The 24973-nt window shown below is 56.1% G+C and overlaps 2 protein-coding genes across 6 annotated transcripts; one reads left to right on the forward strand and one right to left on the reverse strand.

Annotated features, from left to right (window-relative positions):
• Window positions 1–20: 20 nt before the first annotated feature.
• Window positions 21–12566, reverse strand: RABEP2 (rabaptin, RAB GTPase binding effector protein 2). Of its 2 annotated transcripts, XM_042921226.1 has the most exons (13): window positions 12331–12551; window positions 11656–11865; window positions 7658–7806; window positions 5467–5577; window positions 5032–5379; window positions 4676–4771; window positions 4484–4582; window positions 3042–3197; window positions 1793–1970; window positions 1635–1646; window positions 1488–1543; window positions 1109–1225; window positions 21–677 (listed from the first exon to the last, which is right to left on the reverse strand). In XM_042921226.1, exons 1-13 carry the CDS (start codon window positions 12389–12391, stop codon window positions 576–578), a joined length of 1695 nt encoding a protein of 564 aa, XP_042777160.1. In that variant the 5' UTR covers window positions 12392–12551; the 3' UTR covers window positions 21–575. The 2 variants fall into 2 exon arrangements, with proteins under 2 accessions (XP_042777160.1, XP_042777161.1); XM_042921227.1 differs by lacking the exon at window positions 21–677 and having other exon boundaries at window positions 1178–1225; window positions 1488–1530; window positions 12331–12566.
• A 5567-nt stretch (window positions 12567–18133) lies between these two features.
• On the forward strand, window positions 18134–23892 carry CD19 (CD19 molecule). 4 transcript variants are annotated; one of them, XM_042922610.1, is made up of 15 exons: window positions 18134–18243; window positions 18487–18741; window positions 19055–19258; window positions 19388–19681; window positions 20697–20804; window positions 21077–21125; window positions 21409–21497; window positions 21894–22007; window positions 22142–22246; window positions 22330–22398; window positions 22505–22564; window positions 22657–22713; window positions 23220–23312; window positions 23412–23513; window positions 23670–23892. In XM_042922610.1, the coding sequence occupies exons 1-14, from the start codon at window positions 18156–18158 to the stop codon at window positions 23501–23503; spliced, it is 1677 nt and encodes a 558-aa protein (XP_042778544.1). In that variant the 5' UTR covers window positions 18134–18155; the 3' UTR covers window positions 23504–23513; window positions 23670–23892. The 4 variants fall into 4 exon arrangements, with proteins under 4 accessions (XP_042778544.1, XP_042778545.1, XP_042778543.1 ...); XM_042922611.1 differs by having other exon boundaries at window positions 22508–22564; XM_042922612.1 differs by lacking the exon at window positions 18134–18243 and having other exon boundaries at window positions 18660–19258.
• The last annotated feature ends 1081 nt before the right edge of the window (window positions 23893–24973 follow it).

Raw genomic sequence — 24973 nt, forward strand, 5'->3', positions numbered from 1 at the left:
CGGGGGCTCGCAGGGACAAGGCGACGGACTGAGCTGAGCTGCTTATTTATTGAAAATAAATGACAGAAAAGTCTGGCCTTGCCTCTGTGCACATCTTGGGGCCTGGGTTGGGCCCCTGGGGACAAGCATCTTAGTGTCATGCGGTCCAGAGAGCAGCTGCCCGTCCCGGGGTGCGCGGGTGGAGGGACCCGTGGCCACGCGCCAGAGGCCCCCAGCTGCCGCTCACAGCTCGGCTGTGCGTCGGGGAAGCGATGTGGCTATTACTCTGGCTCAGGAGACGGCGGCAGGAGGACCAGGACCCAGGAGGCAGCATGGCAGCCGGGAGGCCGCAGGGCTAAGCCTGCACCTTTGGTTCCCGGAGGGGGCTGGGACTCCACCCGGGTGTCATCCTTGGGGGCAGGAGGCCAGCCACCCCTGGGAGGAGGCGCTAGAGAGACAGGGAAGCGGCGGCCCCGGCACCTCACCCCTAGGCTTGGAGAGGATGAAGACACTATCCCGAGACCCCCACAGCCCAGGCCTCTTGGTTCAGGAGTGGGGAAAGGCAGTCTCCCCCGGGGTGGGTGGGTGCTAGCCCCTCAGGTGTCCTTGATGTCCCTGATGTCCCTGAGGGGCGCCTCATCCATGATGCTGCGCACTTGCTCCAGACTCTCGGCCTGGCGGATCCGTTCTAGGCGCACCTGTGGGGCCCGGCGAGGCAGGAGAAGGGTGCTTGGCGGGGAAACGTAGCCCCCGCCCCCCCTGCCAGCCCTCCAAGGGGCGAGGGCCCGGGACCGGTACGCCCAGGCGCCCCATCTTCCCAACCCACAGTGAAAGTGGGTCCAGGGGAAGAAATGGGTCCTGACAGAGTGGCCTGATGCAGCGCAGGCTGGGCAGGTGGGGCTGACACAATATGCCACACGTGGCATGCCAGTCTCTGGGCCAAGGACTCCACGTGTCCAAAGACAGACGCACACGGCCTTCAATTTCTTTTGGGCAATAACTCAGAGGAGAGGAGGACGCCGGCCTCGGGAAGAGGAAGGGAACTCCCCTAATTGGAAGGCTGTCCTCGCAGGATCTAGAACAAGCCACCTGGATCATGCCAGCCTGATGGGAAGGGGACACACTGTACCTGCAGGGCCTGGGACAGTCGTACAAAATCCCTCTGCACCTGTTCACTGGTCTCGAGCTCAGCCTGCAGCCGCAGCACCTTGGCCCTCTGTTCTGAGAGGAGGTCTGTGAGCTGGGCCTGGGGGGACAGGACGCAGAGCTGGGGCTGGCACCAGATGGGACGGCGTGCGGCCAAGGAAACAAGATGCCTGGCCAGGGGTGCCCCTTCCACACCGTCCCCGACCCTGACCTCTTCTGTGAGGCCGGAGCCCGGTGGCTACCTCGGGGCCTTCCTGCCACCCGGCCTAAAGGCGACAGAAAGGGCGGGAGAGGCCGGCGGGGGTCTCCACGCTGCCGCCCCTCCCGCCGTCACGGAGTCTGGCCCCGGAGTCCAGCCTCACCTTGCTCTGTTCCTGCTGGATCCGCTCCATCTCCGTCCTCAGGCTGCACAGGGAGGCTGGGAAGTCAGGCAGGGGCCGGACGTCAGGCCCGCACCCTCCCTGCCCTGCCCCCCCCACCGCCCGGGCCAGGCTCCAGCCCATACTCACCCTCCATCACCTCTGCATGGAAAGGAAAAAAAAGAGAGGTCAAGGCTTGTTCTTACGTGGTCTCCTCTCTCTCCCCATCTGCTGCCCGGGTGCTCCCCTGTGGGGAGGTCAGCCTCCCCGGGGGCGAGGCCGGGGCGGCTCCCCTCCTCCGCCCTCACCTGTCTCCTCCCGCTGCACCCTCAGCTGGCCCTCCAGGCTGGCCCTGGCCGCAGTCTCCTCCTCCAGCGCCTCCCGGAGCGTCACGATCTCAATCCGGAGGCGCTCAGCCTCGTGCTCCCGGGCCTGCTGCTGGGCCCGCGCCTCCTGCCTCGTGTGGTGCACCAGCTGCTGCAGCTCCTGCAAGGGAGGCCGGTCACCTGCCCGGCGGGCCAGCAGCCCGACGGGGACGGGGCGGGGAAGGGGACAAAGGAACGGCGGGAGGGAACTGAAAAGGGGAAAGGACCCCCGTGGCCGCTCCCAAGGAGAGCGGACGGACAGAGCCGGCAGTGAACACGTCACAGCGGCCACACCGCCAGGGCTGGAGGGACCCGCCGGCACGGCGCTGAGGGAAGAAAGTTCCCGAAAATTGCCTAGAGCGGGACACCGTTTTGTAATGCTCGGAAAACAAAAGCACTGCGCTATTTGGACAGACGCGCATGTAGAACAACAAAAATGATACCAAAAGAGAGCAAGAGAACGACAGGGGATCCACCAGGATCTCAGAGACACTGAGAGTCCCCCACAGTCCCATGGGGACACCCAGTTGTAGGATTACCCTCAGTTCAATCAAAGGTCAGGACGGCAGAAACAGAACCCAGGGGCTTACGGGGGCGCACGGAAGGAGGCAGAGGCCGTAGCTCTCAGGGTGGGCAAGGGTTCCGGGTGACCTTCAGGTTCCTAATGAACTCGGTCCACAGAGCCACGCACAACTTGGCGAACACAGTCAACGAACACAGCTTGGTAATAAACCAAGATGACGATGAATTCAGTTTTGTGGCTCTCACTTCAAAATAACAAACCAGGGGCGCCTGGGTGGCTCAGCCGGTTAGGCGTCCAACTTCAGCTCAGGTCGTGATCTCACAGTTCGTGAGTTCGAGCCCCACATCGGGCTCCGTGCTGACAGCTCGGAGCCTGGAGCCTGCTTCAGGTTCTGTGTCTCCCTCTCTCTCTGCCCTCCCCCACTCTCGCTCTGTCTCTCTCTCTCTCTCAAAAATAAACATTAAAAATTAAACAACAACAACAACAACAACAACAACAACAACAACAGTCAAATCACTGCCTCCTTCACGTCAAGCGCTCTGCAAACTCATCTTCTCTTTACACCGAGGCTGGGAAGGGGGTATGGTCCCAGGCCAATGCTCTGCTATGCGTGGAGGATAAGGGCCAGCAGGGTGGCCCCCGGGCTGTCAGCACCCACACTCCCCTTACCGGCACCAAGCTGGGCAGTGACTCCTCGTGACCCTCATCCTGCTCCAGGCCCCGGGGGGCTGAAGACAGCGGCTGCTCGGCCCGGAGTCCTTGGTTTTCCTCAGTCAGCCGCTTTACCTCGTGGCTCAGGCACTTGTGTGATGTGGCCAGCTCTGCCTGGGGATGCATAGTCAGTAGGAGGGGGATGAGGGGGATGAGGGGGACAGGGTGTCGCCAGAGCCCCGTGAGGCCAAACCCTGACCCCCCCCTCCTGACACCCTCTGCTGCTGAGAAAGGAAGAAGCACCCTTTATTAAGTGCCTTTGGCGCCCAAGCGTCTTATACACTCTTCTTTTAATTTTTTATTTTGAGAGAGCGTGAATGGGAAGGGGCAGAGAGAGACAGAGAGACAGGCAGACAGAATCCCTAGCAGGCTCCGCACCATCAGCACAGAGCCCGATGTGGGGCTCGAACTCACAAACCGTGAGATCACGGCCAGAGCCGAAATCAGGAGTCAGATGCTCAACCGACCGAGCCACGCAGGCATCCCCTTTATACACCTGCCTCGGTGGCTTGGAGGTCACAAGTGGCGGGCCACCTCGAGTGTTTTATTTGGTCCGTACTTTTTTTTGGTTGTTTTTAAGCTTCAATTAGGTGCCAACTTTAGGGGCGCCTGGGTGGCTCAGTCGGCTAAGTGTCTGACTTCAGCTCGGGTCATGATCTTGCGGCTCATGGGTTCGAGCCCCCTGTCAAGCTCTGTGCTGACAGCTCGGAGCCTGGAGCCTGCTTCGGATTCTGTGTCTCCCTGTATCTCTGCCCTTCCCCCACTTGCGCATGCACACGCGCGCGCGCTCTCTCTCTCAAAAATAAACGTTAAAAAAATTTTTTTTAATTAGTTGTCAACTTTAAACGTCAGGAGACAGCACGCAAATACCCAGGCTTCTGGCTTCTCTTGACAAATCAGAAAACCTGGCAGCACCGAGCCCGCGTTCCCATGTGGCTCCGGTCACAGAGCCGAGGGGCAGCGGCGCCCTTTGCGGTCCTCTCGGCTCGGCCACAGCGCGCCTTCCTGTCTACACCTGGCCCGGGAGAATCATGTACGTTTCCCGGCTGGGCTCGGGGAGTATCCGGTTCTGCAAGCCTTGCTTTTAAGCCGCACGACTGTGCACGCCAGGTCCCACCATCTCGATTTCAAGGAGCCGAGGCAGAGGCTCCAAGCTCGTGGGGTCGGCTCAGGATCACCGAGCTGGTGCGTGGGGGGCCCCGTGCGAACGCAGAACCCTTGCTCTGACCGCAGCGCCCGGTGCCCTGGAAACCCTCGGCGCGCCCGACCGACACCAACTCCAGGGCACAGCCTGAGCCGCCGGGGGGCGGGGCAGGACAGGTGTCTTGACCTTTCCACGTGCCCCTCTCGGCCAATCCCCGTCACGCTCCTCTCCCTCGTGCCCGGCCCCCAGCCCTCACCATCTGCAGCTGAACCCGCTCCTGGGCCTGGCTCACGGTCCCCTGCAGGGTCCGCAGCAGCTGCTCTGAGTTCTGGACCTGGGCCAGGAGCACTTGCATCTGTGGGTGGAAGGAGGTGAGGGTGAGGTCGGGGCCGGGAGGCAGGCCGCCGCCGGGGGGGCCCTGCCGGGGCCGCGGCAGAGCGGGGCCCACCTGCTTGGCGCAGTCCTCGTTGCTCCGTCTCAGACCCTCCTGCAGCTCGTCCCGCTCTCGGCTGATGCTCTCCAGGTCCTTCTGCAGCTGCCGGCCCTGCCACGGATGCCGGCCTCGGTCTCAGCCTCCGAGCGGAGGCCTGCCCTCCTCACCATGCCCCTCGGGCCTGCCTTCTACATCTCGGTGGGGTGAGGGGGGGGGGGGGGGCGGGCATCTCTCAACCGGCCAGCCTGCCTCTGTTGCCTGAGCCCCAGTTCGAGCTCCAGGGGTGGACACAGGGGGTGCCCGGGGAGCGTCCGGGGAAGGGGGAGGTGGATGCGAGCGCGTGGGCAGGCCGCTCCGCCCCCTCCACTCACCTCCATTTGCAGCTGCTCCCACTGGTTGTCCGGGACGAGCTGGTAACCAGGAGGGGGCAGGTAGATGCCCTCGGGGACCAGGGTGCCCGTGGACACCAGAGAGGCGGTCTCTTCCTGCTCGGGGCTCAGGCCCTGGCGGCTGCGGGGCAGGGACGTGCTGCCGGCCCCGCCACCGAGGGAGAAGGAAGAGATGGAAGCGCTATCGTCACAGTTGTGGGCGAAGGCTTCGGCCGCCGCGCCCCCGTCTCCACTCAGCTCCTCGAGAGGCTCCAGCGGGGGCGACGGGTCCCGGGACAGGGGCAGCAACTCCGCGGAGCCGTGTAAGGAGGGGGGAGGCCGGGGCCGTCTCTAGGGGAAGGGGCAGGGAAGAGGCTGGGGGGCCGGGGTCCTGCGGCGCCCCCTCTTCCCGCAGCAACCCCCCGGCCGCCCCCTCACCTGGATCTCTTGAATGAGCTCCTCCGCCCTGAGCAGCTTCGCCTTCAGCTCCTCAATCTCCTGCTCCATGGGCAGCACGATCTCCCGAAGCTTCTCCGAGTCCTCGTGGGCCTGGAGGAAGGGAGGTTGGGCAGCAGCCGTCCCCCTCCCGACTACTGGACCCCTAGGGTCTGTTCTGAGCCTTCTCTCCAAGCTCGTCAGCCCTTCTAATCCTCCCAAGAGGGTGCCGGGCCTCCCCATTTTAAAGAGAAAAACACAGAGGCTCCGGGAGCTTATGCGACTTGCCCAGGTCACACGGCAGGTAAAGAAGCCAAAGTCGCGACTATCTTCCTGGTGCCCACTCGCTCATTCTCTCCTTCCCCGACATCCATTTTCAGTTGTTTCTTTTATCACAGAAGCTTGCATTTATAGTTGGGCGCGTGCCCTAAATCCTACAACACCATCCACATTTCTCACCTTCCCTGTAACTAAGCATGGCCACTCGACCAAGTTCCAGCAAAGGAGATGTAAATGCAAACTTCCAGGGCAACTCCTTAAAGGGAGAGGGTGGGCTTTTCTTTACTCCTCCCCCTCCGCCTCGCCGGGTAGAATGTGGACATAATGGCTGGCACTCCAGCAGTCATCTTGGGCCATGAGGCAATAAGCTACCTACGGCAAGACAGTAACCTAAAAGGAATCTGGGTTCCTAGTGACCTGTTGACCTGGCATCAGTCCTAGAATGTCTACCTGTGGACTGTAAGGAAAATAAATTTCTATCTTATTTCAGCCACTGTTGGTTTGGGTTTTCAAATTTCATCCTAACTTGTACGTCCTTTAGTCCCATCACCCCCACATTGCTAGCAATTTCTTTTTGGTCTGCTTTCAGGTTTGGGATCCTGCTGAACCTGCACAGCCAAGGCAATGGTCTCTGGCCATCCCTGAATGTCACACAGGCTCCTCTATCCAAGTACAGCCAAATCTGAACCACTCACGACAACATTTCTCCTCCTCTGGGCTTTAGGTCACCTACCCAGCTGTCCAAGACTCAAATCTGCCGGTTACCCATCCTCTTCCAATCCATGCCATTTCTGCCTCTTGAATCACTCAAAATCCTGTCTCAAGCAAGCTCAGCTTAACCCTCCAAATCCCTTGCGGGAACAGTTGCAACAGGCCGGGGAGGCCCGCATGGCCCAGACAAAACACTTCGGTCCCATCTGAAGCCCGGGAGTATACGCTGTGCGGATGCCATGCGTTGGGTGGACGACGGCAGGACGCAGGAGGCGGGCCGGGGCTGAACTGCCATGTCTCTAGGCCCCCTGTGCTTCTGCTCGCCGCACCAGGCCTCCACCCTGCAGAGCCCTCTCCCTCACCGCCCTGTGTAACTGCTCCCCAGCAACACTCGAGCACGAGCAGCAGCCTCTGCCTGCAAGCCGTGCGTCACAAGCCTCCTTTCTTGGACTCCTATTTTGATTTTGTCTTTCTACCCAGGCCGGTTACTACACTTCCCGAGCCTCAGTTTCCTCGTGCATGAAATGAGGGAACGATGCGAATTTGCTTTGAAAGATCAGCAAATCAGCTCCCACCCCCTGTTAATGACACCAGTAGTAATGGGGGGGGGGGGGGGCGATGCGCCATAGAGATTAAGAACAAAAACCAGACCGCCTAGACAAACATTTTAGAACCAGACTGCCTAGGTTTTGAAATTCCCACTCTGCTTTTTTTATGCGCACAGCCTGGGGGCCTAGGTTTTGAAATTCCCACTCTGCTTTTTTTATGCGCACAGCCTGGGGGCCTAGGTTTTGAAATTCCCACTCTGCTTTTTTTATGCGCACAGCCTGGGGAGACCCACTGAACTCCTTCAAACCTCACCTTACTCATCTGTGAAATGGGTCTAACGGAGCTCTCTTTCAGGGGAAAGACGGGGTCTGGCCCGCAGTTATCACAGTGCCTTGTGTGTGAAAGCTGTCCTGAAGTGTCAGCTCCCTTCCGCCTACACGATCTCCTTCATTTTGGAAGTAAACAAACCTGGCCAGCCCTCCAGAAAGTGGCAGGGCCAGGACCTTGCCAAGTCTGGAGCCAGTACATGCCACACCCAGAATTATGGCTGGGTGCCCTGCTCCCAACGATCTGCCCGACAATCCCTGTGCCCCGTGGTCACCTTGACTGCCTCAGCATCTTTCTATATCCCGGGGCCGGGGGAGGTCACCCCAACCTTTTCCATCTGCTTCTCCAAGGAGTCCAGGGGGTGAGCCCGGGACAGCAGCTGCTTCAGGCGCCCCAGCTCCCGCTCCTTCTCCTCACAGTCCTGCTGCTGCTGCTGCTTCAGAGAAGTGATCTGGGCTTCATAGCTGCTGATGGAGTCTGGAGGGGCAGGAAGGGCAGCGGAGAGGGAGGGTCAGCGCGCTGGCCCTCCCTGGGGGTGAGGAGGGGGTGCTCTATCACTGCCGCTCTCTGCGAGGCAATTCACCGCAGCGATGGAGACTGTGGGCTCTGTGGACAGACGGCCCCGGGTCGTGAGCCTCTGCGCCGGGGTCCTCTGCCGCAAAGCGGGGACACTACGATTACCCCGCTGGGTTATCAAATGAGATGACACCTGGAAGGTGTTCAGCCCTCCTCCCGGTGCATAACAAATGCTGAAGAGACGATATCTACTCCTGTTAATATGTACCAATAACGATCAACCTCCAACGACAGTAGTACGTTCTTACTCTGGACCAGACTCCGCGTGGGGCTCTGGAACTAGAGAAACGAATCGATCACAAACCCGGACGCCAGAAGCCCACGTTCCGACGGGGAAGGAAGCTGCGGAAATAGTGACAAAGCAGCGGGAGAACATCCCCAAGAAGACCACTCCGGGCTTTGTGGATCCTAGAGCACGGAGCTCTTCACTCCGCCTGCCTGGCCACGAGAGGACACCAGCAGGTGGCGGAAAGAAGGACACATTAGCACAGCACCGGTGCAAGCAGAGGCTCAGAGGTGGGAAAGTAGATGGGGTATCGGGGGCACGGTGGGCATGTCGCAAGAGCTGGGGTGAAGGCCCCCGCAGAGACGTGCTGGAAAGCGGGGACAGGGTGGCAGGGCATGGCTCTTGAGACCGTGCACGCCCTACCAAAGGGTTCGGATTTATCCTACAGGTCAGTGGGAGGTAGAGGTGATGGTGGGTGGAACGGGGCCACTTTTTAATTTTTTTTTTTTTTTTAAGCGTTTTTTAAAAAGGCTTTTTAAAAACCTTTTATGTGAGGGGCGTCTGGGTGGCTCTGTCAGTTAAGCGTCCGACTTCAGCTCAGGCCACGATCTCACAGTTCATGAGTTCGGGCCCCGCGTCGGGCTCTGTGCTGACAGCACGGAGCCTGCTTGGGATTCTCTCTCTCCGCCCCTCTCCGACAAAAAAAATAAACTTAAAAAAAAAAAAAAAAGTACTTAACTCAGAGCCTGGCCCACAGTAAGTGCTCAATAAACGTTAACTAGGATGATGATCGTGACCGTGACAACTACAGGTGTGCCCCACTTTTCAAAAGTTCACATTATACCACTTTGTTTTTACAATAATCCTACATTACTACCTGCTTTTACCAGGAGAAATCAAAGATTTTCACTTTTACAAAAAATAAACAAATAAAACAGACAAAAAGTGAAAACAGCGTGTAGTGTTTGTTTTACAGGGATCCGTGGCAGAGGCAGCACATATCCGGAACAGCAAGAGTGGCCCCAGCAAGCTCCCAGGGCACTACACTCAGCCTCTGGGGGCATCAAAGCTTCGAACTGTGTCTATGGTCACCCGTGCTTTTATCTCCATTTATTTTGGGCATTCATTAGCCAAACGTCTCCTACAGGATCAGAAAAACCTGAGGGGGGCTATTTTTTGGGTCTGGGACCACTCGAACAATTTTCCACGTCAATTAATGGTAATTGTTTCTTCACTTTACATGCTATTTTGGCTTAGAAAATTTCCATTGGAATACTCTACTTTTATATAGTGGGGGAAACCTGTATTATCATATTTAGGACACCCTTGGTTTCTCTTATACAGACAGGAAGTTTTATTTTTTATTGTTTTTAATGTTTATTTATATTTGGGAGAGAGAGAGAGAGACAGAGCATGAGTTGGGGAGGGGTAGAGAGAGAAAGGGAGACACAGAATCCGAAGCAGGCTCCAGGCTCTGAGCTGTCAGCACAGAGCCCGACACGGGGCTTGAACTCACAAACCGCGAGATTATGACCTGAGCCAAAGTTGGACACCCAAATGACTGAGCCACCCAGGCACCCCTCTTTTATTTTTTACTTACTTATTTTTTTTAGACGTATTTATTTTAGTAATCCTATACCCAACATGGGGTTCAAACAACCCTGAGACCAAGAATCACATGTTCTAGGGCACCTGGATGACTCGGGTGGTTAAGCGTCTGATTCTTGGTATGGGCTCAGGTCATGAGCTCACAGTTCCTGCAATCAGATCGGGCCCTGCGTTGGGCTCTGTGCTGAAAGCACGGAGCCTGCTTGGGATTCTCTGTCTCCTTCCCTCTCTGCCCCTCCCCAACTCGCTCTCTCTCCCAAAAGAAATAAATGAACTTCAAAAAAAAAAAAAAAGTCACATGTTCTACCAACTGAGTCAACCAGGTACCATGGAAGTTTCTTTTATTATTCTTTAAACAATTTTTTGATATTTACATTTCGAGAGAGAGAGAGAGCACAAAAAAAGGGGGACACAAAATCTGAAACAGGCTCCAGGCTCTGAGCTGTCAGCAGAGAGCCTGACATGGGGCTCAAACTCACGAACCACGCACGAGATCATGACCTGAGCTCAAGTCGGACGCTTAACCAACTGAGCCACCCAGGCACCCATCCAGGTATCATGGAAGTTTCTTTTAAAATAAACGTACGCATGGCGCCTGGGTGGCTCAATCAGTTAAGCATCTGACTCCTGATTTCAGCTCAGGTCATGATCTCATGTTTCGTGAATTCACGACCCGTTGCTGTCAGTGTAGAGCCTGCTTGCGATCCTCTCTCTCCCTCTCTTTCTCTCTGTCCTTCCCCTGCTCTGGCTCCCTCTCTCTCTCAAAAAAATAAGCAAACTTAAATAAATGTATGCAAGTTTTTACAAAACGGTCTATCTAAAGAACGAATACTAAGTAGATGACAGAGTAGGTTGTATGAGACAGCCATGGCACACAGGTGCTATGTGGACGCCTGAAATGCAGGAAGTACGGCCCCAGAGAAGTCTGGAGCCAGCAGTGGTTATTAGAAAAGGAAATGACTCGGTGAGATGGGAATTTTAGGAAGTTTACTCTGGAAGCCAATGTCAAGGCCAGACTATAGAGTCGGACCTGTGAGAAGGCTGGGGCACCATCCAGGGGAGCTGTCAAGAGCTTCACTCCAGCAGGGGCCACAGAAGCAGAGGGGTGGGACAGGGCTGGAGACTATTTCAGAGACTCTGGACTCAGACTAGAGGACAAGGGGGAAATAAGAACAGAGGTTGGCATGGGTGCACCTGGGTGGCTCAGCCGGGTAAGCATCCAACTCCCGCTCGGGTCATGATCTCGCGGTCCGTGAGTTCGAGCCTTGTGCCGCTCTGTGCTGACAGCTCAGAGCCTGGAGCCTGCTTTGGATTCTGTGTGCCCCCCTCTCTCTGTCCCTCCCCCACTCATGCTCTGTCTCACTCTCTCAAAAATAAATAAACGTTAAACAAAAATTTAAAAAAAAAAAAAAAAGAACAGAGGCTGGAAGATCTGGGGCCCGGTGAGCTGGTGCATCTCAAGTACAGAGAATGGGAGGGAGGGAGGGAAGTCTGAACATGTGTGAGACAGTGCAAATGTAGGGGTGCTTGAGGAAGGAAGGAAACCGGAGGGTTAGACTCACAGAGACTGGGCCCAGAGAGGAGTCTGAAGCCCAGGGGCTTACATGAGGCCGGTTCCAGGAACTGAAAAGTTGCTCATCTTCAGGGTTGATCAGTCATCGGTGAGGGACAAGAAATGACACCAGGCAAGGGTACAGGCAGAGGCTCGGAGCTAAAGTTAGTGAAGTCACAGAACTGCTTCTAGCACAGGCAGGACCTCTGTCCAAATCAGAAAGGGGGACCCCTTCCTCTGGGCCCTTAGGCCTGTCCTGTGCTCGGCAGCCGTGCTAACCTACCCACAGCTTATCTACCCCTTTCTTGTCATGCATTTCCCTCTTAGGGGGCCGCCAGGGAGTCTGGGAAGAGTCCTGCCTCACCTTTCAGGATGGCCTGCAGAGAAGCCACCTCCTCTTGGCACTGCCGCTGCACCGCAGCCACAGCCTCCGCCTTCGTGCTCTCGCTCACCTCCGCCACAGCCTTCATGGTCTCCATTTCCGCCAGGGCGCCTGCCAGCTCCGCCCGAAGCCGGCCAAGCTCCTCTGACTCGGCCTCAGCCTTCGCGCCCTCCTGGGAATGGGGGTCCGGCGCTGTGGAGGACAGGAGTCAACTTCTTTTCCCATCACTCCCACGTTCCCCATACCCCAGACTACGAAATCTGCAAGTCCTGCCACCTAGTACCGCAGCCGCGATCCTCGCACCTTCGCCTGGCCCCGCCCCGCTCCCGACCCCGCCTCTTCCTCCGCCTCCTTCTCACCTCGTCGTGCCACGTGCTGCTTGGAGCCCCGCCCACCCACCCCCTTCTTTTTCCAGGCTAGACCCCTCCCTTCCAACGGCCCCGCCCCTCCCCCCCCGAACCCCACCTTTCACCTGCCACTGCCCCGCCAGACCACGCCCCCTCCTCCGGTGGCCGCAGGCCCCGCCCCCTCTCTCTCCCGGCGGCGTGGCCCCGCCCCTTTCTCCAGGCTCCCCTCACCACCCCGTCCCCCGGCTCCGAGCTCGGCCCCGCCTCCGGTTCCGTCGCCCCTCGCGTGCATGGACGCGCCCTCACGTACCGGCCCCCTGTTGCCGTCGCCGGCCATCCTCGCCAGCGACCGCCGGCGCAGCTGCCGCCATCGCCTCCGCGCAAACGGCGGGTTCCAGCACTCCCTGGTGATGGCGCTCACCCCTTCCGGGTCCCCTCGGCTGTTTCCGGATCCGCTCGGCTGTTTCCGGATCGGCCCCGGGCTCCAGGCCCAGGCCGCAGCTGGAGGTTGATTGCCGAGCCTGGGCCGAAGATTTCCGAGCCGGAGCCCGGCCGCGGCCCCAGGCCCCGCCCCTCCCCGCCTTCTTTCCTGGGCAGCGATGTTCGAGAAGGGCGCTTGTCCTTCAAACCCCGAAGTTCTTTCATCAAAGGTCTTCTGGCTTTTCCGCGTGACTTGGAAACTCTGCTCAAGTTACACCTCCTCGGAGACGCCCGCCGGCCTCAGCCTAAAGAAGGCGAAGCTCTCGCGGTGTCTCCCGAGTCCCGCAGCCAGCCCCTAGATGGGCCCCTGGTCCCCTGCTGCCGATGCCTGGCTTACGTTACAGCGAATTGTAATGTACCCCCTGCCTGTACCTCCGCGGCAGGGCTGGGTCAGCTTAACTTTTCTGGGCGCCGGGGTCCCCTTATCCGTTGGAGAAGTCAGAACCTTCCACGTCCCCACCCCCACCTTGATACTCAACCATTAATCCCCTTCTAATCCCCCTCCCCCCTGCCAGTGCCTCGCAAATCCCTCTCCTCCCTGGGCCACTGGCCTAAATCAAGGTCTCTTTATCTATGAACTTGGCCACCGGCGACCTGACATCTTCCCTTAGACGGTGACGGGTGACCGGCAGCTCAAACAAGTGCAGTATCCTGATTCCCGTTCTCCCAAACCCGTTTCTCCCGCTGTGGAGTACATTCCAGGAGCCTCCAAATCCTGGAAGCTCTACCTCCAAAGGACAATATTCCAGAAGGTCTCCCTTTTTTCTTCAGCCCCACCACCTATCTCCCGAACTTCCACAATGCCTCCTAACTGTTCCCCTGTGTCGCCTTTTGGCTCCTTCAGTTAATTCTCAAAGCAATTAGAGTGATCTTTGCAAAACCGATATGTCATCCCTGTTTAAAATCTTCTAGAAAATTACGATTTGAAAATGGGCGAAGGACAGGAATAGACATTTCACTGAGGTCAGAGGTGGGAAATCTATGCATGAAAAGATGTTCAACATCGTTAGCCATTAGGGAAATGCAAATTAAGACCACAAGGAGATAATCACCACACGCCTCCCAGGATGGCTTAATTTATTAAATTTAAAAAGAGTGATAGGGGCGCCTGGGTGGCGCAGTCGGTTAGGCGTCCGACTTCGGCCAGGTCACGATCTCGCGGTCCGTGGGTTCGAGCCCCGCGTCAGGCTCTGGACTGATGGCTCGGAGCCTGGAGCCTGTTTCCGATTCTGTGTCTCCCTCTCTCTCTGCCCTTCCCCCGTTCATGCTCTGTCTCTCTCTGTCCCAAAAATAAATAAAAAACGTTGAAAAAAAAAATTTAAAAAAAAAGAGTGATAATACCAAATGCAGGTACGTATACGGAAACACTGTAGTTCTCTTGCATTCCTGATGGGAAATGCAAACGGTATAGCCTCTCTGGAAAAGAGTGTGATGGTTTCTGGGGTGCCTGACTGGCTCAGTTGGATGAGCATGTGACTCTTGATCTTGGGGTCCCAAGCTCAAGCCCCATGTTGGGTGTAGAGATTAAACAAACTTAAAAAAAAAGTGTGACAGTTTTCTTTCTTTATTTACTTTGAGAGAGAGTGGGGGAGGGACAGAGAGAGAGAGAGAGAGAGGGAGAGAGAATCCCAACCAGGCTTCACACTTCAGCGCAGAGCCAGATGTTCAGCTCAGTCCCACGAACCTCGAGATCATGACCTGAGTTGAAATTGAGTGGGACGCTCAACCAACTGAGCCACCCAGGTGCCCCAGGAATATGACAGTTTCTAATGAAACTAAACATCTTATTTGAACATACCAAGCTGTTCCCCACCTCAGAAGACACCTCTTTGGTGAGGCCTTCCCTCACCATCCTGTCTCAAGTAGGTCCCTCTATCACCTGTCTGCCATTAGATGATTTCTTACCATCTGAAATTGTTTATTGATTAACTTGTTTATTACCTGTCCCCCTTTACCCTTCCAGGTCCCCAAAACTTGAATCAAAGCTCCATGGGGTTGGGAACTTTGTCTAGTCCCTTGCTATTTCGCCAGCACCTGGCACAGTACCTGATTTAGAAAACAAACAAAAAAAAAACACACACACATAGTAAACATTTGGTGAATAAACAAATGAATGAACACTTTCCTTACTGATCTCTCTGGCTTCCCTCTCATCTCCCCTCCACCCTGCAGCCAGGGGGAGTTTTAGAAAATGCAAATCTGGCCAGGTTAGGGGCTCCTGGCTGGCTCCGTGGGAGGAGTGTGAGACTCTTGATCTCGGGGTCATGAGTTTGAGTCCCAAGTTGGATGTAGAGATTACTAAATAGACAAACAAACTTAAAAAAAAAAATCTGGGGGCACCTAGGTGGCTCAGTTGGTTAAGCGTCCGACTCTTGGTTTCCGGCTCAGGTCATGATCTCGTGGTTCATGAGTTTGAGCTCTGCATTGGGCTCTGTGCTGAGCTCCCGTTGGGGTTTTTCTCTCTGTCTCTCTGTCTCTCTCTCTCTCTCTCTCTCAAAAATGAGTAAACTTAAAAAAAAAAAGAGTATTAAAAAAAAATCAGGCCAGGTTAACTCCTGCTTATATATCCCAAGCAGTTTACTGCCCTCAAATTCCCTCTGTGTGTGGCAGAGTATCTTGGGAAGGAAATGAAATGGGGACTATAAATAAGGCTCCAGTCAACTGTCAGGCTTGGATTTTATCCTGAGGCCCTGGGAGCCTTTGAAGGGTATTGAGCAGGAGGAGCACATGACTAATACCAAGGAAGTTCTTTCTGTGTAGAGTGTAGGTAAAGAGCAAAAGATAGAAGACAGCTCACAAAGGAGGCTATTGAATTGGTTCTGGTTGGGAAGGGAAGAGCCCCCAAAGAGGAGGAAGTTGATTCTAGAAATACTTAGGATGAAAATGGACTAGCCCTGGTGACTGAGTGCATGAGAGAGAAGTGAAGAGAAAGTTTTCTTTTACTCTTCCTAATTTCCTTTTGTTGTTTTTGTCTTACCAGCAAAAAACAGTTTACTTGGGAATAGCAGACAATTGCAATTCAGGATAAGCAAGGGACAGCAAAAACTATATGCTAGCCCAGCAAATACAGGAGAGGGATGTTATTTTATGGAGAAGAAGTTGGGAGAATCCCAACTGGGCGCCTGGGTGGCTCAGTTGGTTAAGTGTCGGACTCGGACTCCAGCTCAGGTCATGATCTCACGGTTCATGAGAGCCCCGCGTCAGGCCCTGTGCCGACAACTCCGAGCCTGGAGCCTGCTTCAGAATCTGTGACTCTCTCTCTGTCTCTGCCCCTCTCCCGCTCCCGCTCTCTGTCTCAAAAAATAAATAAGTGTTAAAAAAAAAAAAAGTTGGGAGGGGTTGTATTGAATGAAAATTCGTTGGAGAAAAGCAAGAATTCAGGATGATAATGGTTTCTCTTTGGCTGAGTTGCAGGGATGGTCGATTTCTTGTAGGAGATGTAATGTACATCTTTTCCTGTTAGGGCCTGTGAGGATGATTCTCTCCTGTGGAGGGTTCTTCCCTTGGGTCTGTAATTGACAACGCTTCCTACAATTGAGGTAGAACGGTTATGGCGGGAGTGCTCCCCCTTCTGGCCTGGTTTCCCTTCATTAATTTTCACATTTTTATGCAACAGATACTTAATGAGCACCTACTAGATGCCAGGGAACAAGCCAGTAAAGATTCCTGTTGTTGAAGAGTGAACAGCCTGGGGCAGGAAGTAGTTGAGAGATTAACAAATAAACAAGCGTATTTGGGAATTGGGGCAAACGCTGGGAAAAAAAATAAAACAGGGGTGTGAAATCAAAGGTACCTGGAGGGTCAGGGAAGGCCTCCTTGAGGAAATAACATTTGATCTGAGGCCTGAGGGATAAAAAGGAGCCAGTGAAGTGAAAAGCTGAGGAGCGATCAGGAAGGAAAGCGGCAGGTGCAAAGACTTTGTTTGGAGCGAGGGACAGAGTAGTAGAGGGTTGAGATGGGAAATGGAGGCAGGTGCAGCCTCACTCAGACTTTGGAGGCCATGGTGTGGAGTGTTTATTTTGGTGTGGAGTGTTTATTTTAGGTAGAGGAAACACCACTACAGTGTTCTTTTTTTATATATATGTTTATTTATTTGGGGAGACAGAGAGCGCAGGGGAGGGGCAGAGAGAGAGAGAGGATCCCAAAGCAGGCTCTGCACTGTCAGCGCAGAGTCAGACGCGAGGCTCGAACCCATGAACCGTGAGATCACAGCCTGAGCTGAAATCAAGAGTCAGATGTTTACCCGACTGAGCCGCCCCGTCCCTATGGTGTCCTAAGCGGGAAAGTGCAGGGGAGGCAGCTGGAGAGCTAGTGAGGAGCTAGCGAACACGGAGCCTTCTCACCCTCTCGATTCCCCAATGCCCCACTCTTCCCCCTCCTAGCCACCCCAACCCGACCAAAGGGAAGTGGGGCCCTACCAGCTGGAGGGTCCCCTGGGGTTCGCCTGAAGCAAACAGGAAGCTGCCGCCCAGCGAGACGAGCCTGGGAACTGGCAACTGAGAAAGCAGGTCTCCTGGGTCCCTGGCCCCTTTCCCTGAGTGACTGCAGAGTGAAAGTGGAGACACAGCCACGTATACAGAGAGACAGATAGCTGGAGGAAGAGGAAAGGAGGGGAGAGACGGGGTGGGAGTGGGGGCAGAAGAACAGATTTATTAAGAGTTAGGATTCCCGAGTTCTAGGGCTCCCTGTGTGATCTCAGGCAACACCCTGCCCTTTGGGGGCCTCAATTTCCCTATTTCTAAATGGGTTCCTTCCATAGCTGAAGCAGGCAGGGGCTTCCCAAGTTCTTCCCCAGGAAGCAAAGGGGCACTGATCACCAGTCATCTCTCAGGACCGCTGTGCGGGAACTGCAGTAGCAACCTGGCACCCGCCCTTGGCCGCTGGCTGATGCTGACTCTCACTAACTGAGGGCCTACTATGCGCCAGGCGAAAAATGCGGCACGCATGCTGTCCTGTTGCCTCTTCACAAACAAGATTTTCATCGTGCTATCACTGTCCCCAGTTTACGGAGAAAGAAACTAAGGCTTAGATGAATGAAGGAACTTAGCCAAGTGGGAGACGGGGAGGATTCAAAGTCAAGTCTGCCAGATCCCAAAGTACGCGTGACGGGCCAGCTGTACAGAGTGGGAAGGAGGCCCAAGGCGTGTCGGCTGAATGAATGAATGGGGTATGTGTGTGAAGGGAAATGATTTAGAGCCTGAGGTTGAAGGAGGGAGGGGGAGAAGGAGGGAGCCCCTAAAACTGGAGCCGCTTAATTCAACAAATATTTATTGGGTGCCGGCGATGTGCCAAGACTGTCCCAGGGCACTGCGCATTCAGTGGTGAGCAGGACCAAGTCTCTGCCTTGAGGGCTTATACTCTAGTGGGAGGAACAGAAAGGGATACACAAATAAGCTCATTTCACATGGTGCGAGGTGTCGGGATGAAAATAAAAGTGTGTCAGGGTAGAGACAGGTTTTGTGGGTCCGGAGGGGTGCCAAGGGAAGGGGACTGGAGGCGTGACCACCCCTTCCTCCCCGGGGGGTGGGGGGGGGGGAACTGCCTGCCCGCCTGCCCGCCCCCACAGACACTCATGGTTCAGTGCCCCCCAGGCCCCCACCTGCCCCCAGCATCCACCGCGCGGCCAAGCTGGGTGCCCCGGGGAGTCTGGCCGCCATGCCACCTCCTCTTCTCCTCTTCTTCCTCCTCTTCCTGACCCCTGAGGGAGTCAGGCCCCAGAAAACACTGCTGGTGGAGGCTAAAGGTACGTCCAAAGGGTACAGATGGAAGGAGTTGGGGCTGGAAACTTGGGCCTGCCAGGGTGCCCTTGACCAAGTAACTATCCTCTCTGGGCCTTCATTTTATTATCCGTAAAACTCAGAGAGGGGTCGGAAGGACTCTGAGCTCATCCACTTCCAGCTTGTGGGGTCGCTGGGTTATCACCCAGTGTGAGGAATGAAGGGGGCTAAGAGTTCCCCTCTCTCTCTCTCTCTCTCTCTCTCCTCAGAGGGAGGCAAAGCTGAGCTGCCATGCCTCAAAGGTCCCTCAGATGGTCCCCCTGAGCAGCAGGCCTGGTTTCAGGGGGCTCAGTCAGAGCTGGACCCAGGTTCACAAGGCCTGGGCATCCAGAAGGGGCCCCTGGGCCTCCAGCTCCTCATCTTCAACGTCTCTGACCAGATGGGGGGCTTCTACGTGTGCCAGCTGGGGCCCCCTTCTGAGCAGGCCTGGCAGTCTGGCTGGACAGTCAGCGTGGAGGGCAGCGGTGAGGTCTGGGCTAGGGCAGGGAGGGGTGGATGAGAAGAGGGAGGCCCCACGGATGGAGGATGGTCCGGCAGTGAAGACAGATTTGCAGGGAGGGGTCGGAGGGTCTGCGGGACAGGCACGCAGCTAGTTTTAGGTGGCTCCTAAAAACTCCTGTGGCTTCGTGACTTCCACCCTGAGCTGTTCCAGATGTCTTTCACTCTTGTCTGTCTCTGAGTTCCATTTCTCTCTCTGGATCTCTCTGGGTCTTTGTCCCTCTCTGTCTCTCTTCCTCTCCTGGATGTGTCTGTATCTGGTTCTGGGTCTTTTCCCAGGGGAGCTGTTCCGCTGGAATGCTTCATACCTAAATGACCCAGGCTGTGGCCTGGGGAACAGGTCCTCAGAGGGCCCCAAGCCCTCTTCTGGTTACCCCACAAGCTCCCAGCTGTACGTGTGGGCCAAAGGCCACCCTGAGATCTGGGAGACAGACCCTGAATGTGCCTCGCCCAGGGGCAGTCTGAACCAGAGCCTCAACCAAGGTAAGGTGCTGGGGAGATGCCAGGAAGCGGGGGTGCCAGGGAGGCGGGATGGCGATTGGGAACCGGAGGGTGTGCAGGGAGGAGACCCCAAGGATTACACTTTCCTAGCCTTGGCTCTCCCTGCCCCAGACCTCACCGTGGCCCCTGGCTCCACATTCTGGCTGCCCTGTGAGGTGCCCCCTGCCTCCGTGGCCAGAGGCCCCATCTCCTGGACCCTCGTGCGCCCCAAGAAGCATAACATCTCATTGCTGCACTTAAACCTGAGGGAGGATGCCCCGGTCAGAGAGATGTGGGTCCTAGACACCCTCAGGGGAGGGGCTGTTCTGTTGCTGCCCCAGGCCACCGCTCGAGACGCTGGCACCTATCATTGTTACCATGGCAACATGACCATCGAGATGCAGCTGAAGGTCACTGCCCAGTCAGGTAGAGTTTCTCCCAATTGTGGGGCACCCGTGTGGGGCTACTGGGAAGAACTGGAAGCCAGTCGACCTTGGCGCCCCAACCTGAGAGCTAGTGCCAGGCTCATCCCAAACCCCAGCTTCCATACTGAACACTGATTCCATCTCCCGTCCTCCCTTGTTTCCAAGTCACGACTTTTCTGGGTCGTCTCCTCCTACTGGTTGCTCCTTCCCACAAGCTTTGACAGGGTCCTCCTTCCTCCCCAATCCTCACCGTTGGAGCTCTGAGGCCTCTTCTTACACCGTCAGCACCCTCTCGTCCTGGTCTACCCATTCTTCCTGTTTCCCTCCTCTCCTCCCATGGGTCCTTAGGCCACCGTGCCTTAGTGACTCGATTCCGGTTTCCATACACCTCACACCCAGCCATTTCCTGGAACTGCCATTCGATGTTCCATAGACACTGCAGGCTCAAAAGACACAAAGCCAAACCCCACATCTTCCTGGAGTGTAGTCTTTTGGGTGTCCCTGTGTAAGTGAAGGGCACTACCACCTGCCCACAGGCCAGAGCCAGGAACCTGGGTATCTTTCCTTTTCCTCACCCATCCATCAACCCAGTCACAAGTGCTCTGCCCATTCTGTCCCCCTTAATACAATCCTCCTGTGGTACCCCAACCACAGTTCTCAAACTCAGCCTCAACTTTCACTCCCATCACACTGTGGCTTCCCACCTCTGACCCTGTGAACTTGACTCTGTCCTTCACTTTGAAAATGACTGTCCTTAACATGCTCCCCTTAATCCTAACATAGAGTCTAACTATAGTCATGGTTTGTTCAATAGATACTGCCCCAGGCCCCATGTCAGGCTCTGGGGCACAGTCTGTGACCTCAGAGGGAGGGAGAAGAGCTCTCCTTGTAGCTTGTGATTTTGAGGACCTGTGTCTTGCTCATGTTCCCAAGATTTACGGTCCTTTGAGGTCCCGAGGCTGGGAGGCAGGATGCCAGCCTGGGGCCCTCATCTCATACCTGCTTCTCCCTATCAGTAAGACACTGGCTGCTGGAGGCTGGTGGCTGGAAAGTCCCCGTTGTGCCATTACTTTATCTGATCATCTGCCTGGGGTCCCTGGTGAGCTTTGTTCATCTTCGAAGAGGTGAGTCATGTCCCCCAGCCCATCTGCCTAACCCACCCCATCTTCCTCAGGACAGCCAACACTGGCCAGTCTGACAACCAACCATCTTTCTCCCCTCGCATACCTTCCCCACAGGCCTCCAGTCCTGTCCCCAACTCCTCTAACCGCCCTCCAAAGTTACCGGGCCCCTTGGATTTTGAAGTCCCATCCCCTCCATGGACCCAAGTGGCCTCCCCGGTGCCCCGCCAAACTTCACCCTGCCTCCTCTGATCACTCCTCTTAACTCCCACCAGCCCTGATCCTCAGGAAGAAAAGAAAGCGAATGACCGATCCCACCAGAAGGTAACGATGCGAGCGCACCCGCAGTCTCCCATTCCTGCACTTTTGCTTTATGCTTTGCACTTACTGTTTCCTCTGCTCAGCATGTCTTTCCCCCTTCTCTACCGCTGAAATACTGCCCAAGCTTCAAAGCCCAGCTCCAAAGCTACCTCCTCTGTGAAGACCTCCTTGGAGTGATCCCAAACCCCTCAATAGGCTGTGCCAGAACACAGGAGCTAAACACAAGTGGCTACATCTTATCTTCCAAGGGCCTGGCCTCACTGTGCAACTCCTCTTCCTTCGCCAGGTTCTTCAAAGTGACGCCTTCCCCGGGAAGCGGGTCCCAGAATCAGTACGGGAACGTGCTCTCCCTTCCCACGCCCACCTCTGGGACGGGTAGGAGGCACCGCCCACTCTCTGACTCCAAGCTAGAACCCCACCCATTTTCCCCGGTCACTCCAATCCCCTGAGGGCCCGGCCTTCCCGAGCTCCGAGCGCCGCCTTCAGGAAAAAGCCCGCCCCCGGGCGCGGGGTCCCGCCCAGATCGGAGCCCCGCCCCTAGCGCCGTGGCCGTACCCCAGGGCTAATAGCCCCGCCCCCAGGACGCGGGCCCCGAGGTCCAGTTCCGAGAGCCGCACCTCCCGGGAGACGTAGGCCACGCCCCCAGCTGGCACAGCCTCCAGTGCCCCGCCGAGCCCGCAGCTTCCTCTCCTTTGCCCAGCCTCGCAGACCCTTAGCCTTGACCGCCCCCATCTCTTTTCTCCCGCCCCGTTACAACGTTCCTCCCGCCAGGACGCGCCCTAAGGTGGGCTGCAGGCCTGGGGGCCGCCGTCCAGTCGTACGGAAACCCGCGCAGCGACGTACAGGAGGTCGGAGCCGCGGGGCCCCGGAGCCCGCCACCAGCAGGTGATTGCGGGGCTGGGCAGGGGTCCCCACGTGGAGCGTGTGGGAGCGGTCTGTGTCAGGAAGAGTGGACTGGGGCCTGAAGGGGGGGGGGCGGGGGCTGTGACTCGGTTCCCACTTGTGTCCCCAAACCCCAGGCCCAGAAGAAGAGGAAGGGGAAGCCTATGAGGAGCCGGACAGTGAGGAGGGCTCCGAGTTCTACGAGAATGACTCCAACCTCGGGCAGGACCAACTCTCCCAGGGTAAGACTGCGCTCCCCGCGGCTGCCCCACCTCCTCAGCGGCGGGCTCTGGGCCCTCGCTGGACCCCCTTCCTTCTCCACCAGATGGCAGCGGCTATGAGAACCCTGAGGACGACGCCTTGGGTCCCGGGGATGAAGACTCCTTCTCCAGCGGTCAGTTGGGGTCCTTGCGGGGCCTCAGCGACTTGGGAGGACCCAGAGGGCTGTGGCGCCCCTACAGGGCAGGAGTGGTCTCTGGAGTTCTCTTTTTTTCCTGCAGCAGCCGAGTCTTATGAGAATGAGGATGAAGAGCTGGCTGAGCCAGTCGCCAGGACAGCAGGCATGTGTGAGGATGGTCAGGGTAATGTGGGTGTGGGTGTGTGGGGGGTGACCTGGAGGCCAGCAGGAATAACTTCCTTCTTCCTTCTCTAGACTTCCTGAGCCCCCATGGGTCTGCCTGGGATCCCAGCAGGGAGGCAACCTCTCTTGGTGAGAAATGGCTAGGGACCCTCCTGCCTTGCCCAGATGGGGTTGACTTGGCCTCAGCGCTGACTCCACACTCAACCTTGACCTTGACTCCGACCCCGGGCCTAATCCTGGTCTTAGATGGACTCCTAACCTTAACCTCCACCCCAATCCTGATCCCAGTATTTACCCCATCCCCAACTGTGAACATCAGCTCTGATCCCAATCCGATTCCAGCCTGGATTTTGACCTCCACCTCACTGCAGCCCCAGCGCAAACGGCAGCTTTGACCCCAGTTGTCTCTACAACCTCCTCCTCACTGTGACTCTGACTTTGACTTCTTCCGGTTGGGTTCTTGACATGGATTATAATCTAATCCATACCTGACCGTAATCACTCCTTCCTAGTACCCACGGATCAAGCCTTCCACCTTGCTCTGCCTCTCAGATTCCCTCTGTATGTCAGGCCGCACTTCCCTTCCCCAAGCCCCCAGCATGGCGCTAGGCCTCCCAACTCTCCTGCCCACGCAGGGTCCCAGTCCTACGAGGATATGAGAGGGATCCTGTATGCAGCCCCCCAGCTCCGCTCCCTTCGGGCCCAGCCGGGTCCTAATCATGAGGAAGGTGGGTGCTTCTCCTGCTGTCCCTGCTGTCCTCTGAGACTTACCCCCTCCCAGTCTACTCTGTCTCCACCTGTACCTTACTCCTCCCGGTCCTAATCAGATGCAGACTCTTATGAGAACATGGACAATCCCAATGGGCCAGAACCAGCATGGGGAGGAGGGGGCCGCATGGGCACCTGGAACACTAGGTGATTCCTTCCAGGTGAGCTGGGAAATGCCCTCTAAGGAAGGGGGAGAAAGCGGGGGAGGAGTAGGGGTGGATGTGGTTCTCGGGGAGGGAGAGGGGAAAGGTTTCCCGAGGCCTGGGGTTCAGGGGAAGGGCTCCTGGAACCTCCTCGTCACCATCTCTTCTACATAGCCTGGGCCTCCTTAGGCCCCCGAGATCCATACTGGATTCTGAAATCTGGGACCCCAAGCAGACAGTGTCGACTTCTGGAGCAGCGTTGACTCGGATGTGTATATCTGTGTGTGTGAGCGCACGTGTGTGTGTGTGTGTGTGTGTGTGTGTGTGTGTACCAATGAAACTTTGGCTCCCTTTACTTACTCCAAATAAATTCAGTGACTTCTAATCCTATGACGTAAATGCCCTTGTATGGGAGGGGGAGGGAAGGTGACGATGTGTGTACTCCCCTCTCGAATCCAGCAGAGGACGGAGAGCTGCATCCTGGGTACGATGGGGCCTCTTCCCTCCTGTGATTTGGCCTGCATCTGTTTAGCCACCATTCATTCAGCAGCTGGGGGTGCCCAGTGAAGAGAAAGCCATCCAGGAGTTGGCAGTCATCGCTGACATGTACTGAGCATCTCCTGGGGGGCCCGGGTGGCTCAGTTGGTTAAGCGTCAACTTCGGCTCAGGTCGTGTGATCTCATGGTTCCTGAGTTCGAGCCCCGCACTGGGCTCTGAGCTGACAGTTGGAGCCTACTTCAGATCCTGGCTCCCTCTCTCTCTGACCCTCCCCTGACCGCACGCACGCTCTGTCTCTCAAAAATAAATAAACATAAAAAAAAATTTACTGAGCATCTCCTACGTTCCAACACCAGTTAACTATTTAATCCTTAAAAGTATTTTTTTTAACGTTTATTTATTTTTGAGAGAGCGTGTGCTCCTGTGCGCACACACACGGGCACACAAGTGGGGGAGGGACAGAGAGGGAGACAGAGGAGCCCCGTGCCAGACTGGAGACCCAGTCCCTCTCCTGCTCCAGAAGGTTCAATGTGCTATAGAAGACTGACTAGAGTTTTCAGTCCTTACACACTTTATTGCCAGAATTTCGCTTAATGTACCCATTTTTTTCTTCGCAATGCCCTGTTATTTCGAGACCGTCTTCCTTCTTTATCTCTGAACCTTTACAACTTACTTTCTGTGTGTTAACACTATTCTGTGCCATGCATTGTGCTAATAAGTGCTTTACAAATAGCATCTCATTTTATCCTTACAACAATCCTTTGAGGGAGGGACGCTAAAATTATTCTGTTTACACCTGGGAAGCCTGAGTCATGGAGAAATTAAATACTTCCTGCTAACTGACCTTAGGTAACTTACTTAAGTCCAGGGACCCTCAGTTTCCCCGACTGTCTAATAGCATTAGGGAGGGGGCATGGTGTGGTTACCATTATCTGTATACTGGGTTGAATTTCCCCGTGGTGATGTCAAGGTCTCTTTGA

This window comes from Panthera leo, chromosome E3 (genome assembly GCF_018350215.1).
Source record: "Panthera leo isolate Ple1 chromosome E3, P.leo_Ple1_pat1.1, whole genome shotgun sequence".
Lineage (NCBI taxonomy): Eukaryota > Metazoa > Chordata > Mammalia > Carnivora > Felidae > Panthera > Panthera leo.

Coding starts and splice junctions, on each gene's coding strand:
- RABEP2 (XM_042921226.1), bottom strand. CDS start 12,391: ATGGCGGCAGCTGCGCCGGCGGTCGCTGGCGAGGATGGCCGGCGACGG. Junction 5,380..5,466: donor AGCTCATTCAAGAGATCCAG/GTGAGGGGGCGG, acceptor CCCTTCCCCTAG/AGACGGCCCCGGCCTCCCCC. Junction 4,772..5,031: donor GGGAGCAGCTGCAAATGGAG/GTGAGTGGAGGG, acceptor CATCCGTGGCAG/GGCCGGCAGCTGCAGAAGGA.
- CD19 (XM_042922609.1), top strand. CDS start 18,156: ATGCCACCTCCTCTTCTCCTCTTCTTCCTCCTCTTCCTGACCCCTGAG. Junction 19,682..20,696: donor GAAGGTCACTGCCCAGTCAG/GTAGAGTTTCTC, acceptor TCTCCCTATCAG/TAAGACACTGGCTGCTGGAG. Junction 21,126..21,408: donor ATGACCGATCCCACCAGAAG/GTAACGATGCGA, acceptor TTCCTTCGCCAG/GTTCTTCAAAGTGACGCCTT.